The sequence below is a fragment of the Sceloporus undulatus genome, chromosome 4, assembly GCF_019175285.1.
Source record: "Sceloporus undulatus isolate JIND9_A2432 ecotype Alabama chromosome 4, SceUnd_v1.1, whole genome shotgun sequence".
NCBI lineage: Eukaryota > Metazoa > Chordata > Lepidosauria > Squamata > Phrynosomatidae > Sceloporus > Sceloporus undulatus.
In genome coordinates, this window is record NC_056525.1 from 48,285,292 (window position 1) to 48,303,843 (window position 18,552).

Sequence of the window (18,552 nt, forward strand, 5' to 3'; positions counted from 1 at the left end):
AGAAGAAAATCAGCAAAACAACAACGTACAGGGCAAAGCTAGCATAGTGTTTTGTAGGACTAATTATACTAACACCCTCTCTAGCTAAATTATAAATACCTAGGAATATGTAATGGACATGTCTTCCCCCCCCCCTTTTTTTTTTTAAAGATTCACATACCTTCATTCTAATTTGTTATCACTCAGCACAGAAAGCCACTGTTTATAGCCAATTATCTTGAGATTTTCCAAGGACATGATGTATACAGTCAGCCCTCCTTATCGGTGGATATTTTATCCACAGATTCAAGCATCCACGGCTTGAAAATGCTTCAAAAATATATAAATTCCAGAAAGCAAACCTTGATCTTGCCATTTTATATATTTTCTATGCCATTGTATTGAATGAGACTTGAGCATCCATGGATTTTGTTATCCACGCGGGGGCCTGTAACCAAACTCCAGAGGATAACAAGGGCCCACTGTACTAATTACCCTGTGGGCCACCTTTCAGTATGTGAGTGATATTTAATCCTTTTAAGATGAGGAAAACATTTAACCCTGTTGTCATACATTTTTTGGAATCAGTTTTTCATGTCAATAAAACTTGTGATGACTGGGTATGCCAGAGCATGGTGGCAAGCCTGTGGTGACATGAGATGTTTTAGTAGTGATAATTTTTTTCATTTCTCAATTGCACCAGGAATGTCATTCATCTTGTCTGTGGCACAAGATGTTCCTGCAGGTTTTCCTCTGTTATTTTCTTCGTAGCTTAGTAGCTGAGAAGCACAAAGTTACGGGGAGTAAAGACAGTGGAACTGAATAGCTGCTTGAGGAGAGCTGGCAGAGATGGGCCAGCCAAGCAACAACCGAGAGGAAGAGAGCTGGTGCCAACCAATCACAGTGAAGCCTGGAGAAGATAAATAGGGGTGTTGCTGAGAGGGAAAGTTAGATAGGGACTGTTATAGTAAAAGCCCAGAAGTGAGGGACTTGGTCAGACAGGGTCTGGTAGGGGTAGAGTCCAGTAGTGAGGGACTCCCCACGCACACAGAACTTCAAGAGAGAGAGTTGCTGTGGGGTCATATCCCAAGGGATACTTAACCTTGGTGGCTGGTGTAGGTTTAGAAAAAGAACCTGAAGATAAGGACTATGTGAGGGTCCTGGGTATAAATATGTTAATTGCTGTAGAGAGTGTTAACTAAACCTGTAACTGAATGAAGCAAAGAAAAGATACTTTAAATTAACAAAAATATGCAGCATCTCAATAAGCAAAATACTGATTAGCAATAGCAGCTTCATTTATATACCACTGAATATCACCTAAGCCAGTGGTTCTCAACCTTCCTAATGCTGCGACCCCTTAATATAGTTCCTCATGTTGTGGTGACCCCCAGCCATAAAATTATTTTCATTGCTATATGCAAATATGTGTTTTCGGATGGTCTTAGGCGACCCCTGTGAAAGGGTCATTCGACCCCCAAATGGGTCCTGACCCACAGGTTGGAAACCACTGACCTAAGCAGTCTCTTAACAGTTAACAACTGTTAACAATTGCCCCCAACAAGCTGGGTACTCATTTTAGTGACCTCAGAAGGATGCAAGTCTGAGTCGAGCCTGAGTCCCTGGCTGGTATTGAACTCAAAGCCTTATGGTTTGTGAGTGAGCAGCTGCAGTACAGACATTTAACCACTGTGCCACCTTCTTGTAAATAAAGATGCAGTACAGACTGCTAAAAAACAGCGGCCTGCCGGCACCTGTTTTTACTCTGGACGGATGGCGTAGCCCCCAAAGTGCACACTCTTGCTCCAGAGAAAAAAAATTACAGAAAAACAGGGTTTGTTTGCCACCAGAATAGTTACGTTGCGAGTGCGCCAATGGCGCACTTGTGACATAACTAGCACCGTGCAGATGCTGCCATTATAGCACTGCCAGTACGTGCTAGGATTAGAGACCGCGGGGTTGCCACGCAGTCCCTAACCCTAGTTGTGCTGCCACCATGCCACAAAGGGACCATCTGTCCAGGACCAAAGTTTTATTTCAGTTTCAAATAGAGGCTTGTTTGGCACTTGAGTAATTTACCACACTACTGACATTTACAAATGGGAAACAGTTTTACATCCATAAGTTGGTGTTCACAAATAAAGCAAAATCCGAGATGGAGATAGTGGCAGTGGTGGGATAATCAACCCCATTGTGCTGTCACTTGAATAAAAGAGTGGGGTTAGTCGAGTGGGACACATTGTGACACTGCTGTATTGTCCAACAGGGTGACATCTAATACTTGGACTCCAATGGGATACTTGCCAATAGGTAGTTAGCAGCACGGTTGGTTAAGAGTGAATTTATACTGTATTCCACAGCAAAAGGGCTATCTCATTTATGTCATTCTGGATATCTCTGTGTACACATCTTGTTCTTATGAGTGATATCAGATATAACTAAAAGTCTACTTAGGAGAGTTTTACCTTGTCTTACTAGCCAATCATTACACCAGACATTCTTTTCCCCCTGAGTTCTGTAGCCTGTGGAGAAACTTGAGGAAAATGAAAAGCCCAATTATAGAAAGAACAGCCTCCTTACCTTTCACAAAACCCCAGTACATAATGAAACAAGATCTACCTTTCTAGAGGACTATAGCATGAGGTAGGTTTCCAGGCCTTCATAGAAAGAAATATTAATTCTTGCTCCTTCTCCCTATCCAATTTGTCCTATGCACAGATATAACCATTTTCTTCCAATTATGTCGGTTAAGTACAAAGATGAACTTGTGCCATTTTTTTCATTGTCCAAAGTATGACAGAAAATACCTTTTGCATGAACTTTCTGTCCTTGCAGAATTACTTGGGACTGTGAAAGGTTTTACTTTATGCAGGGCTTTTGCACAAGGTTGACATAGCTTTGATGGTGGCCATCATCCTGTGAGAGCTCACTCCAAAAAGAGACCTTGCAGTCTCTGGAGAACTCTGGGAAGGAAACGTTGTACAGTGGACCCTCCACATTAGCTGGGATTAGGGGCACAGGAATCCCATGAAAGTAGAAAAAACTCAAACTAAAACAACCACTATTTTAAAAATCTTTGGGATCTCTAGGTCCTTTAGCATAACTCTGTGGTCAATCTCCAGCAGACTCTCTGGAGGATCTAGAAATTTCTAGAGATAATATTTAATCAAATCGTAATAATCAAATCAGATAGAAGTTAAAGCCCCAATGTGGAGGACTGACTTACAGCTGAGGGAAGACATGGTTCTTAAAAGTAGGAACAGACTGGGTGACTGAATTCATGGGGTCCTTTCAGTTTTCTTGTTATGCCTGCCTGTTAAGAGCTATTGGTTTATTTGTGCTCAGTCCTGCTAGATCAGGCAATATATTTAGAAAAATGAACAGAGGAAGAGGGCTTATCTGCTTATCCAGAAGAATACTGTAATAACTTCTTGTCCTTGCTTGTGCTTGGAAAGTCTGTCTAACTTTGATATTTTGTCATTAGTTTTTGATCCATTAGTTCCCTCTGAAGCCTAAATTTACATTGAGAACTGTGTTTTGCAAACAGATCTTTGGACGAGTTGTCAGACTGCTCTGTGCTTTTCTTCTCTATCTTGTCACTGTTTGTTGATAGCCGCATATAAATCTACCCATGAAGTGAATGAAGAGACGAAAGTGACTGTACAGAATACTTTCTCTGTCTCTCAGTACTAGAACTCGGGCTCATCCATGAATTTGCAGGGCGTTCAGGAGAAATATGAAGCAAAGCATGTGATTTCTGGATTCACTTTCATTATAGGGTTTTAAGAAGGTATTGTCTTAGGCCTGTTACAGACAGCCAAATAAAGCTGCTTCGAGTCACAGTGGAGGTATGGTGTTTCAGTGATGCATGCGTCCTAGAGTCCCAGAAGCCACACCACCAAAGCCCGCTCCAGCCCTAAGGACTGGAGCGTGGCTTTGGTGTGGCTTCTGGACTCTTAGGACACATGCATCATTGAACACCATACCTCCACTGTGACTCGAAGCAGCTTTATTTTGGCTGTCTGTAACAGGCCTTAGATGGCTTTAAAAAGGGATGAGATGAATTCATAAGGGTAGGCCTATCAGTGGTTATATGCCATCTCAGATGGAGAATAGCAATGAAAATACAGTAAGTTGCTGTGGAACAAGTGTGGTCTGTTCCTTTAGTATCCAACTTGAGAGCTTAGGAAAGCACTGTTGTCCAGTGTGGGAGAGTAGAATTCTCCTGATCAGCAGGACTTTTCTCATATGTTACACAGGCAGGAAATTCCTGTAGTGTACCATAAATGCTACTTATCATTTCCATTTTTTTCCTTTCTTAAATATAAGAAATATTTTATACCCACAGGGTTTTGAACAAACTTCCATCAAATCCTTAAGTCTTGTCTGCTTTTCATTTTTGCCTGGTGGGTTTGTTATATAATTATAAAGCTCACATAGTCTTGCTGCAGTAAAAGTTGATTTAGTTTCAGAAGTTTATTTTAGTGGTTTGGTAGCATTTGATGAGACTACTGGAAGTACTTCTAACCTCATTCAAAATTCATGTCTGCTATGACAACATGTTTAATGTTCCTCAAATTTTGTGGTTTTGTTGCAATGTCTTACTTGGCCATCAGAGGATTTATTACACAAAAGGTTTTTGAATTAATTGTCTCTTAGCTACATGTGGTCTTCCACTGGGATTAATTATGGGACTAGTATTATTTAAGTGCACAAATATTTTACTTCAACCTCAGTTTGTCAAGGAGACCAACTAAACTACTAAAAACAGTTCTGATTTTAAATTAAAGAAGTCTGCCTTCTCAGCATCATATAGCAGCATGCTGTCTAATTCACATCTGTGAGCATAATTGTAAAATGTTTGTCTCACACTTGAGTTCTAGAGGAGATCAAACTGTCTCTAGCAAAAATATCACCTTTGGTCAAAAGATGCCAGATTCCACATCCTGCTGTCTGCTTTTGAAATCCACATGCTTTATCTTAGAGATAGAAATGCTCTGTGTTCTGTTTTTGATTAGAAAAGAATATAGACCCCAGAAGGGGTACAGTAGCTTTGATGGTTCCATCTCCTCTGCTGTGTAATATACATCTTAAATTACTCAGGGACAGCAATATTTAATGAGAATTTGGATGAATGATGTGAGGTCCTTGCAGATGAAATATCAACCAGCTTTTGTGTCAACTGATACTTCCTCATATATAGCAATTACATACTTGACTAGTGGAAGACCACTGGAAAATTTTCTGTGTATACTTCCCTTTACTAAACACACCACAATCAGCTTCCTCTTCTTGTACATGGGGATCTCCTGGAAGCACGGAAGCATAGGAAGATTTTCCTCCCTTTTCTCAGTGTTCAGAACATAGCAAGAAAATAAATGCATCCAATATTAGAGATGTACTACAGTCGAACCTCGCCTTATGCGAGGGATCCGTTCCGGACCCCCCCCCCGCGTAAGGCGAATTCCGCCTATGCTTGAGCCCCATTCATCCGAATGGGATGCGCTGCCCCTTGTGTCCCGCTCACTGCCACGTGGCTTGAGCACCTAAGCTCAAAGCCGCGTATAGCATGCCCGCGTATAATGCGGGCGCACTGTACTTTTATCTTGATTTGCAGGTGATTTAAACTGTGCTAATCAGAAGGTGTGGCTAGAAGAACAAATGATATTTCTTCCTTTATAAAATAGTTGGCCCTCTATACCCACAGATTTTACGTCCACGGATTCAACCAACAATGGTTCAAAAATACTGTGTTTGCACACACAAAAAATATGAAATTAATTTAAAAAACCAATCTTGATCTTACTGTTTTATATAAGGGACACCATGTTGTTGTTGTTGTTGTGTGCCTTCATATCATTTCCTTAATCTTCTTAGCAAGATTTGTCATGTAGATTTATCATGCAGTTTTCTTGTTAAGATTTGTTCAGAGGAGGTTTGCTATTGTCTTCCCTTGGTGTTGAGAGCATGTTACTTGCTCGAGGTCACCCAGTGAGTTTCATGGCTGAGCTGGGACTCGAACCCTGATCTCCAGAGTTGCAATCAGCACTCAACCCACTGCGCCATGATGGCTCTCACCATTTTACTACACCATTGTATATAAACTGGGCCTTTGGTATCCACTAGGGTTTAGTTCCAACACCCCTCTGGATTCAAAAATGGATGTTCAAGTCCCATGAAATACAATGGCCTAGTAAAATGATGTCCCTTATATAAAATGGCAAAACCAAGGTTTACTTATGGAATTTATATTTTAAAAAATATTTTAAAGCCATTAATGGTTGAATCTCTGGATAAAAAAATCAGCGGATATGGAGGGCCGACTAGTAGGACATGAACATTCATGGATTTTGGAATCTGTGGGGTGTCTTGGAACCAAACCTCAGCAAATACCAAGGACCCACTATAATAGTGGGCATTGTTGGACCCCATCTCTCATCAGCCTGACCTAGCATGGGCTGATGACTAAGGGATGATAGGAGTTAGAGTCCAGCAACATCGAGAGGTCCAAATGTTATTCACCCTGCTTTATAACATGATTTAGGCTATGTTGATATGTGTGCGAAACTTCTAAAAAACATTTAAAGAAAGATGCAGCTGTATTATGAGAACATGAAGCAAAAATGTACTCAAATGAATAGTTACTGTATATATACTCAACTATAAGTCGACTTCATGCATAGGTCGAGGGCAGTTTTTTGGACCAAAATTATGGATTTTGCTATGACTTGTGTATAGTCAAGGGTAAAATTTAGGGGCATATTTACGTCTAAAAGATGAAGCAAAGCAAAATAATGGCCCCATACAGACAGGCCAAAATAAAGCTGCTTCGAGTCACTTTGGAGGTATGCTGTTTATATAATGCATGCGTACTAAGAGTCCAGAAGCTGCACCAAAGCCACAATCCAGTCCTAAGCACTGGAGCGCAGCTTTGGCCCAGCTTTCGGACTCTTAGTATGCATGCATCATTTAAACAGCATATCTCCAAAGTGACTCAAAGCAGCTTTATTTTGGCCTGTCTGTATGGGGCCAATGTCAGAGAACTTACAAAATTCCAGTAGACATAACTTTTTGTGCTTACTCTTAAGACTGGATGGATAAGAGAGTAGAGGGGGTTGGTGCTTCATATATTATGATCTTGCTTTTCACCAGGAGATGGTTCCTTCTTTTAAGTAAGAGTTAAGATACAATACTTAAATTGACCTGTGGATAAGTTGATGCAGTTTTTTGGGGCCAATTTCTTTATCTAAATTTCTAGATTTATACATGAGTATATACAGTACATAGATTGAGAGCTGAAATAAATATTAAATGTCAACTTGTCTTCATTATCTTTGGGCTAAATCTATGTTCTGTTGGCAGTCTCAAGAGAGCTTATCTCCTGCCCACCCCCAGCCCTTCATGCTACTCAAAAATTGGCACAGGAGATTGCCTAGCTCACAGAATTAATTTTGGGGGGTAAGGAGGACTTCTCCTCCCCTCTGCCTCCCTCCATCATCCCCTCCAAGTTCTGCTCAATTCTATAGGCGGGTTACAGACCGCCGAAAAGCGGTGCTCTGACGCCGCCGCCGGTTGCTGCATCCAGGAACCGCAGCAGCCAAACTGCGTGGTTCCTGGACGCAGCGAAGAAGAGTCAAAATGGTGCTTCTTCTTGCGCCCCGGATGGGACGCCGCGAGGCGCTACTCGCACACTCGCAGCGTCACATCCGGGGCGCGACGTGCTGACGCTATGCGTCTGATACGTCAAAATGGCGGCGCCCATGTGTATATGGCGCCGCCATTATTATGCCCCCTTCACGTGCTAGGGGTGAGGCCGGTATGGACGCTAGGTCCTCGGCCAACCCCTAGCACATGACAGGGGCTCCGCAAAGGCCCATTTGTAATGGGCCATAGTTCCACCAGCAGAAATCAGCCTGCCCTGTATTCTTACTAATAAAATATAATATGGAATCTACTGGACTAGAAAGTGCTCTTATTGCACCATTATTAACAAATTTGGAGGTCTTTTTAGAAATATTCATTAGAAGAACGTATGATGCTCCAGTTACTATTATTATTACTTTAATAAAATCAAGTTATGACAATCCAGAAAAGTGTAAGAAGTGTCCTCTTTTGGTTGCAGTTGGTGTGATCAGGTGTCCAATCTGTCGCCAGGAATGCAGGCAAATAGATTTGGTAGATAACTACTTTGTCAAAGACACATCTGAAGCACCCAGCAGCTCTGATGAAAAATCTGAACAGGTATGACACTTCTGCTCTTTTCTCCTTGGACTATGGATTATTTTTTTCATCTTGTGGAGAATATAGGTGTTGGTTATTTCTTGATTAACATGTCAAGGCTTCAGAATTTGAAAATGTTTTCCTCCTTGTTTTTAGGTGTGTACCAGCTGTGAAGATAATTCTAGCGCTGTTGGTTTCTGTGTGGAATGTGGTGAATGGCTGTGCAAAACATGCATAGAAGCTCATCAACGAGTAAAATTTACTAAGGATCATATGATCAGAAAGAAAGAAGATGTCTCTTCAGGTGAAATCTTTTTCTAACTTTAGATTTTTTTTAATTGACTGTAGTTGCAGCTAAATATTTCTGCTTCTTAATATACCGAAAAGCCACACTATTAATTTATATTTATGTTTTTTGAGAAAAGATTGATGCCACCAGTTTTGTACTTTATTAAATAATAAATAATGTTACATTTCATAGATGGCTGTTTGTAACAGAAGATGCTAGTCAGTGAGATTTCAACATAATACACTACAAATATAAAGTCCTGCTAAGCTTTATTTCTTGCCGTTCATTTATATAAATATTTCTTGGATGCTTTTTAAGCATAGCCTTTATATGGGGTCTTATAACTATGGGCCTGAACAGACAGGCCAAAATAAAGCTGCTTCAGGCCACTTTGGAGGTGTGCTGTTTAAATGACATATGCATCTTAAGAGGCCCAAAGCTGTGCCAAAGCTGCGCTCCAGTCCTTAGGACAGCAGCATGGCTTTGGCACGGCTTCCGGCCTCTTAGGATGCATCCTTCATTTAAATAGCATACTTCCAAAGTGGCCTGAAGCAGCTTTATTTTGGCCTGTCTGTTCAGGCCCTATATTATCAAAGCTTTGAAATAAGTTTTTAAAAAAAAAAAAAAAAAGATAAAAAAGCATGTTTTAAACTGTGAACTTGGTCTTTCAGAGAAAAGTTTGTTGTTTTACGCATCCACCTAGTTTAGACAGCCTGCCCAAGCCCCAATACTCCAGTATTATACGTATCAGGTTTCATTCTATTTACAAGATATAGTGATTGGAAAGGAGCTGTAGTGGCATGACAACCCAAGCCTCTGGATCACTTCCTTCAGCACTTTCATATAGATGTTAGAAAGTGCTGGAAAAGATTTAGGGTTTTTTTTTTAGCGGAACAGATTTTCCCAGCTTCATCTTGTAAGTACTGATCTTGTAGGAAGCACTGGAACAATTCATAGGGCCATGCTTCCTAAACTCAACCCAGACAGACATCTTTGAGACGTCCGGTGGAAACAGGATTGCACTCCTCTCCTCCATTGTATAAATGATCTACCATGACAACCAAAGCTGATACCATTGTGAAACAAGACAAGAGTCTTTATCATTAGGGATCCAAATAACCACCATCATTCAAAACCTGGAGTTCATCATGCCGTTTTGCCATGTATTTGATAAATTTGATACCTGGTTTGACTCGATAGTTGCGGCTGTTGTGTTGGCCTGTGAAGTATTGTTTGAGGTTTGATTTTAATTGATTTATTTTGGAAAATGTCCCTTGCTTTGCATTCTTGTGCTATGTACAGGGTTTGCAGAGGTTCTAGTGGTCAAGGGGCAGAGCTACTATTGTTACCATAATAGGGAAGTCCCATCAGAAAATTAAATAAATTTCAAGTGATTTTGAAATATATTGTTATAACAAATTTGACAAAAAAATCAAACGATAGGTTTTCAAAGAAAATCTGTCAGGTATAATGACAGTATAAAGCCATCATCAAAGGTCTGAAGATGAGGGACTTCTGACATACTATGTTAGTCTTCTTCCTAAATCATCATTAGATTGGTGAATCAACTCCATTAGCTTCCATTCTTAATAACGTGATCCTATATGTACTAGATATAGAAAGCTACATGAAATACAGTATAAAGGGCACCTTGTATTGATACATCTCATGTGTGGCAAAGGCTTGTGTTATTCCTGGTCACCTACATCTACTACTGCAAATAAACCTTAACATATATAAAGAACAAGCAACTGTGTGGTGGCAAGAGCCAAGTTCCCTTATTCTCCATGGGCCATCCCCCTCATGCATGTCAAAATAGTTTCTCTTTTTTTCCAATTTTGCCTCAAACTAGTGACTGGAAGTGAGATACCACAAAAGTGGGACAAGGGGGGGGGGTGAATGTGACCCATGGGCTGCACTTTCTCCACATTTGATATAACTGAAGTGAATATACATTTCCTTTCCCCCCCTCCATTCTTCTGTTGCTTCCACAGTCTCAAATTTCAGGCAATGCATTCTTCACAAGGAGGGCTGGTATGTTTTGGTGTTATGCTAAAGTACAGTGATAGTCATGCACAAATCATACAATCTGTGTGATACAAGGATCAAATATAATCTCATTATGTTTTGTTTATTTAACACATTCAGAGTGAATAGTATTTAAGATGAACCAAAAGATTGGACTTCCACTGAAAAATTGTTTCTACAGTATATTTTATAAATTACTTGTACTGTAGTACCTAAAGGAGTAGTGGACAGTACTTTGGAAATGTTCATTCTTCTGAAACCCAAGATCCATCCAAATGTGACATTAAAAAGATAGAATCAAGGAATTCTGAACCTAGGGGTTCATTTTGAGAGCCAGAAATGAATAGCACTCACAGTTCCTTCAGACAAAAATCCACTCCTGGAGAACCAAATTTTTTTTTTTAAATTTCTGCAGTATAATGTAGGGTCTCTGGGAAAGGAGTTACTGTAGTGTGTTTCATATAACCTGGAGATTTACCAGTGGATACTTTTTTCACTACCTCTGCTTTAGAGTATCAAAGGATTCTTGCTCTAAGGAATTGACACTTACCCTGAGATGTCTGGATTTGGAAATAAGTGAGCTGGGAGTAGTTTTGACTTAGACAAGTTGAGTATATTGTAGATTGAAGCCAGATCAGGGGTTGAGATAGAAGCCTGAAAAATTAGAAAGTGAAATTCTTCAACAATTTGCCAAGTACAGAAGGGAAATTGGACAATAATTAAAGAGGTAAGGTGGGTTAAAGCAGTTTTGAGAATGGAGGTAAGAGAAGTGTGTTTGAATGCAGCTGAAAATGATCTCTTGCTATCATAACACTTTATTGTTACACAATCAGAGGTCACCCACATTAAACAGATGGCAAGTACCCTTTCCTGCCCCATTCCAAAAAAAATGAATGGATAGTGGGGCCATTCATTAATGTGGCCATGTAGTTGTGTTACATGGAAACTGGCAATTTAGTCATGCCATGGAAAGAGTAATTCAGCAGAAATACTGTAATATTAGACCAATGTGAAGTTGAAGGCTTTCATGGCCAGCGTCCATAGTTTTTTGTGGGATTTTTGGGCTATGTGGCCATGTTCTAGAAGAGTTTATTCCTGACGTTTCACCGGCATCTGTGGCTGGCATCTTCAGAGAAGATGAAGATGCTAGCCACAGATGCAGGAGAAACGTCAGTAATAAACTCTTCTAGAACATGGCCACATATCCCGGAAAACCCACAAAAAATATTAGACCAATTTGCGGGGCTTTTGTCACTGTGTGCTTTTCCTGGGACAGAAGCCAGCAACTAAAATGGATGCCCATTTTACACCGATTGGGAGATAAAATGCAGGACTGTTTCTGTCAAAATAATTAGAAAATTTAATTGTTTTTAAATTCTGTATCATTTTTTAAAAGTGTGTTTTGTCTTAGTGTGTACCTTGGCTGCCATATTGGGGAAAAACAGGGTATAAATTAAGTGTAAATATATACATACCGCTACATATAGAAGGGCCCAATGTTGTGCTGTCCCTAAGCAGCTGTTTGTGTCCCCAGCATTGAGAATTAGGAATCATTCCACAATTATGGAATTTAGCCACCTTGAGCTCTGGTATCTTGCAATTTTGGTCTTTTAACTGTATATATATAAATAAAATAAATACAAAATATGTGTTTCTTCTAACAGAGGCAGTTGGAGCATCTGGTCAACGTCCTGTTTTCTGTCCTGTGCACAAACAAGAACAGTTAAAACTTTTCTGTGAAACTTGCGACAGACTGACATGCAGAGATTGCCAGTTACTGGAACACAAAGAACATAGGTAAAAATACCAATTTCTTAATGTGCTGCTTCTCCTCAGAGCACATTACTTAAAAAACAACCTCTATGCATTTGTGCTGTAAAATTTCTGAGTTTGTTTTATGATAAATGGAGTGGTGTTGCTTTCCATTTTTAATCCAATCTTGATTCCAGTAAGGAATAAATGACAAGTAAAATTAATAGAACAGTACTGGGATTAAAGAAATCTTACTTGGTTAATCATATGAATTTTAATTTTATCTATCCGTGTTTGCATATTATTTGCGGAAAGATGGTTTGATTTTGGAAGGTGCATGCTGCAGACATTGTGGAAAAGGCATTTTTTTCCCTAATGGATATGGGAATGCCCAATGAGATGACACTAGCATTTATTTTTATTATATATTTTCAACAGGAATAATGTACTCTTTATTTGACCAAATGTTCATTCACAGGGAGGTTAAATATTTATGAGAGGTGCTTATGGTAGTTTTCTGTTGCATTTGCTCTCTCTTGGTTAGTTGTGAAAATTGGAGTTTAAATAAAAGTAACTGCCAAGCAGAATGGTGTCATATCTTCATTTTCATGATGTAGCCTTAAATGGATTAAGGAAATTGTAAGAGACTGAAGTTCAGGATTTGATAGTTGCAGTTAGATGGTAATCTTTCCACTGTTATCAGCACTGGTAATGCTGGCACTTAAATGAGGATTAGTCCATGATATTAATTTGCTCCATAGATTATTGTGATTTTTACTGTATTTTTAATAGATTTTGTGAGAGATGTGGTGAGAAAATAAACAGATACTTCTGGCAAGCTAGTGTTGCTGAATAGATGGATACATATTTTGTGCACAAAAATAGGGGAACTGTTCATATTTAAAGATACAGTAAAGTCTCGATTATCCGACAAAAACGGGCGGGCTGATAGTCAGAAATGTTGGATAATCTGGAGAGTCCAAGAAAGCCTTGAAATCACTGTGAATTGCAAACGTACTGAAGTTTTATTGCAGTAACAGTAAAAGTAACATTGCACTAAGGTTACAGTAACAATTTTTTTTGTTTGGGGGCATGTCTGGGGCGTGGAAATGCCTACAGCCACGACCCCAAGCAGCCGCAATGTTGGATAATCCGGAATGTTGGATGACTGAAGGACGGATAATTGAGAATCTACTGTATGTAAATATCCCACTTAGAATGATTATAAACTTGGGAATCCCCAGCACATGATGGTTTTCTGAAATGTATGTCATTTTTGTTTTGACTTCTCATCATGTGTACATGAACAAGTGGGATTTATTTTGTGGTATAAATATGGTGAGCATTCATGATATTGTATAGGAAGCTTGTGATATATGACTTAATCAGTAAAGAGACCAGTCACTAATATCATTCTATTAGTTGTGTAGAAGAGTAAGAATTCTCATGTGGCAACCTACAGTATTTCAGTTTAGTCATAACATTGAAAAGATGTGCATTGGAAAGTTTAAATTAAATCCATGTGAACACTATGAACCATTGAACACAACAGGGTGTGTATGTGTGATCTCTATTGACTTACATTGACCCCATGAATTTTGTAGGGTTTCCGCTTAGTACATTGGTATGTGGTGTAGAATTCAAGGGACTACCTTTGTCTTTATAGAACTGTACGTGCTATTGCTTAGGCAAGAAATACTCAGAGGTGTTTTTTGCAGTTCTGTCCTCTAAAATATGGCCTACATCGCCTGCTGTTCATTGGCTGTTTCCCATCCATGTACTAACTAGGGTTGACCCTACTTAGCTTCCAAGATTAGATGGGATCTGATTCCTTTAGAGTACATAGGCCACAAATACAGTGATACTCTTGAGTAAAGAAACATTGTTTAGTACTGTACTGCTTGTTTCTAGGCTGCGTTTAACATTATGTGCTTGTGCTAGCTCAGTGATGGTGAACCTTTTAGAGGCCAAGTGCCCAAATTGCAACCCCGACCCCATTAATTTACTGCAAAGTGCCGTGTCCTTCTGGCTTTCTAGTAACAAACTCTGGCAAACTCTGTGCTGGGGTGACAGCACATGTGCCCACAGAGACGGCTCTGAATGCCACCTCTGGCATGTGTGCCATAGGTTTGCTATCACTGTACTAGCTTTTGCGACTATCACTGTGAAAAAACTACTTCCTATATTGTTGCGTTACTATTTTATGATTCTGTAATCTCTAGTTCAGCTTAGATGCAAAGATCCTACTGCACATGTGAACTTGAAATGGTCAGCTTCTCAGGTACAAAGAAAAGGGGAGTAAAAAATAAGTGAGTGGATGGGCTTTTCACTGCATACTAGAATCTTTACATCCAAATTGAGGGCATGCTTTTATGGCAGCTTCTTCATTTAACTATTCTAGGGTTTGTTTGTTTTTAGTGATAATTTCATTGTTATGTTGCTTGCACAGTGGCAAAGCTTTGCTGTTCACTTCTGTCTTTTATTGATGTTAGAAGGTATACAAATCATTTCAGAAACTTTGACAGCCTATCCATTAGTAGCATATGAATACTTCACAGGCATATGAAATGCTCTAGCTCAATCGGGAATTAAGTTCTTGCTGGTTATGTATGTTGACTGGGGCTAGTTTATTGAAGAAACTGTTGTTATTATTTTATTCATTTACAGTATATCCTGCCTTTCTTCCTGTAATAGAACTTGAGGCAGCTAACAACATATTTAACAACAATTAAAGATTAAAAGTTATGCAAAAACTTTGATAAATATATAAATAAAAAGTTATCTATAAATAATAATAATAATAATAATCCAATTTATTTATATTCTGCCTTTTCCTTGTGGAATCGAGGTGGATTACAAAACAAAGGCATCAAAAATACAAAATATACCCCCCATCAAAAACATCATGGCAATATTATAACAATAAAGTAATTATAAAAAAAAATACAGAGTACAAAATCCAAAATGCATAGCACAATACATAGCATAATAATGGAGGCATAACATAGCATCATAATTTAAATGGCACTCCCTGGCACTTCCCTGGCAGCAGAACAACTATCAATATCAAATTACATATGTTAAAATAACATGACATGGCATAATAAACATAACACAATAAGCAATTTAACAATCTCCAACTCTGCCCCGACAACAAAATAACAAACAAGTACAGATTACATGCTTAAAATATTTATATTAACAGTAATCTCCCTCTGCCTGTTGCCTTCTCTCTCGATAGTTAATATACTACTAATAATTTTTTTTAGAAAGTCCAGCCTAATGTCCATTATAGGCTGATGATGTTCTCTGGGCTGGTTCAGCCTGGGAGGCTCAGGTGTTTCTGTGCCAATTGGGCTTGGAGCAAGTAACCAATAAAACAAGTAACCAATTTATAAGGTTAATACATTAAACATTAAAAACATTAAAATCCATTAAAAGACAATAGAAACCATAAAACAGTACAGCACATAATTAAAAGCCCATCTCATTCAATTTCTAAAAGCTTGGTTTTAAATTTCTAAAATTTCTATAAGCCTATTTTTAGTCACTGATGGAACGAGGGCAAGGAGGTAGTCATCATGGACTACCTAGGGTAGATGTTCCAAAGACTGGGAGCAACTACCAAGAAGGCCTTCTCCCTTGTATGCACCAAATGACCCTAAGGTGCTGGGCCAGAAAGAAGGACCACTCCCAAACCTCAAGTTACTAATCGGGCTGCAGCTCTTTGGATCAATTGAATTTTCTGAAGATAGACCCACATAGAACACATTACAGTAATCCAGACGGGATGTAGCTTTGGTATATCAAATCCAACTTCTCCAGAAATGGGCACAGTTGATGCACTAGCTGTAACTGTGCATATGCACTCCCAGTCACTGCTGAAACCTGGGGCTCCAGGCTGATGGCTGAATCCAGGACTATTTCCAAATTGCAAGCCTGTGTTTTCAGCTGGGAGCATAACCCCATCTAGGCTGAATCCCTATTCCCAGATCTGTCTTGACTGACCAGAAAAACCTTTTGTCTTGAATGGTTTAAGCTCCAATTTATTCACACTCATCTAGTCTCATTACAGCTGTCAGGCTCAACACAGAAACATTTTGCTTGGAATTTGGTGGAAAGGGCTAATAGAACTAGGTATCATCAGTATACTTGTGACACCTGACCCCAAAACTCCAGACAGCCTCTCGCAGCAGTTTCATGTAGATATTAAATAGCATAGGGGATAAGAAAGAACCCTGAGGAACTCACTAGCAAATGACCAAGAAGTTAAAAAGGAATCCCCAGCACCATCCTCTGAGAGTGCCCCAGGCCAGGAAAGGACAAAGGTGCTGTAGAACAGTGCCTCCAAGCCCATCCTCCTGAGGCAACCCAACAGGACATCATGGTTGATCGTATAAAAAGCCATCAAGAGATCCATTAGGGCCAGCAGGGACATGGTCTTTTTGTCCGGTTCCCAGTGTTGGGAACATCAAGGTGATCAAAGCTGTCTCCGACCCATATCGTGACCTGATATCAGACTTAAATGATCCAGATAAAAGGCAGAAAACCATGCTTTCCCTACTTTCTGACTTTCCCTACTTTTTGATGGGCATAGCAGTAGATTAGATATCTCATGCAGGTTATCATCTGCCCAGATACAATAGAAGCTTGTGAGATACAGTGAGCCTGTGCCATACGCAGGCTCGTTATAGGCAGCTTCCAACTTATACGGAAGCCACCAGGAGAATGGTGTGTGTGCACGGCCATGCAGTGAGCACGAACCCCATTCTATGTAATAGGGCTTGAACATACACACTTTTTGCCTTATGCAGGGGGGGGGGGGGGGTCCGGAACGGATCCTCCGCATAAGACAAGGGTGGACTGTATAGCCCCTGTTGATATAAGAGCACCATAAATACAGACATAACTCAATTGCCAACATCTCTGACAAGAAAGCCCCTTTTAAAAAAGTCTTGGTATGCCTATCCAATCTCACTACTCAAGCTCCGTCTCTCTGGGTTTTTTTTAGCAGCATTGACATTGGGAAGATGGTGAAGGAGGAGAAACAAACTTTCAGATTGTCTACAGTATACAATGCAGTAGAGGTTGCGCTGTGAAAGAATGAGATTCTACTCTAGCTCATGATGGAATGGACATTTATGCTTCCCAAAGGGTCATTTTTGGAGTTCCTGCTCCTTTAAGGAACTTGTACATGAAGACACATTGAAAGTTCCTACAAATGCGTAGGAACTTTTATTTTTTGTTTCCAACACAACATAAACTGCATACTTTTTAAAAAATTGTGTATGCGCTTGAGAAATGGTGCAGCATTGCATAATAACCTACTCTTGTGATATTTTCACTACATACAGAAAACAGTGAAGCTTCTGAGACAAAAGACCCTCCCAGTTACACTGTTTTTCACTATGTATTTGGGGGAAAATGCACAAAATGAAAATTAAATTCTACATGCTATCACTGTACGAACAAAATGATTTTGACAGAGTGGTAGTAAAACTTAAACCAGAAAAAGAAATGGAGTGAGAGAGTTTAAGTGGCTTTTGAGAGCTTGTTCATATACAGTACACACTTTGAGTTGGGATTATCAGAGGAAAAGGAAGATAAACAGCAAAGAAACTCTGGCCAACTAAAGCTGAAGCATTTGCTGGTTTCAATGTTGTGCAACCAAGATTTGAGGGTGTGGCGTTTAAATGAAGCATGCCTCCAGTGTGGCCAGAAGCTGCTCCAAGGCCGTCTAAGATGGCCTGAAGTTGCTGGCAAAAAGAGTGGATTTTATCCGCTCCTGTCGGTGTCCCATTTCAGACCACAGTGGCAGCCCGCTTCAGGAGCAGGCCGTCCTGATGCCCTGGTCCTGGAAAGATTGCAGCTAGCGATCACTCCTTCTGGGCCATCTGCTTCGGCCCATGGCTAAATATCATCTTAACTATTGGTCATTTTATCTAGGACTGGTGGAAGCTGCAGTCCAAAAACACATGGTGGATTGCAGGTTGCCCAGTACTGTAAAGGAGGGTAGATAGGTTGTTAGGCAGGTTGTTATTGGCCTAAGAATTTTCCTGTTCATGTATAACAGAAGTCATCAAATGGCTATTGTGAATTAAATTTAGAAAATCTCTCTCTCTCTCTCTCTCTCTCTCTCTCTCTCTCTCTCTCTCTCTCCCCTTAAAACCATTGTTCAGCAATTAGTATCTGCATACGTAATCATCAGCAAATGTCTTTGAAGAAAATAGTTTGAGGCATGCTTAGCAATTGTATTTTTTTAGCTTCTATTTTCTCATTAGGAA

General features: G+C 39.7%; 1 protein-coding gene across 1 annotated transcript in view; it reads left to right on the forward strand.

Moving 5' to 3' along the window:
- The window catches only part of TRIM33 (tripartite motif containing 33), a 99,459-nt gene that overhangs the window by 31,228 nt on the left and 49,679 nt on the right, over positions 1 to 18,552 (forward strand). The window contains 3 exon segments of the mRNA XM_042462557.1: positions 8,102 to 8,220; positions 8,356 to 8,503; positions 12,181 to 12,313. Of these exon segments, the coding sequence (XP_042318491.1) occupies positions 8,102 to 8,220; positions 8,356 to 8,503; positions 12,181 to 12,313 (400 nt within the window).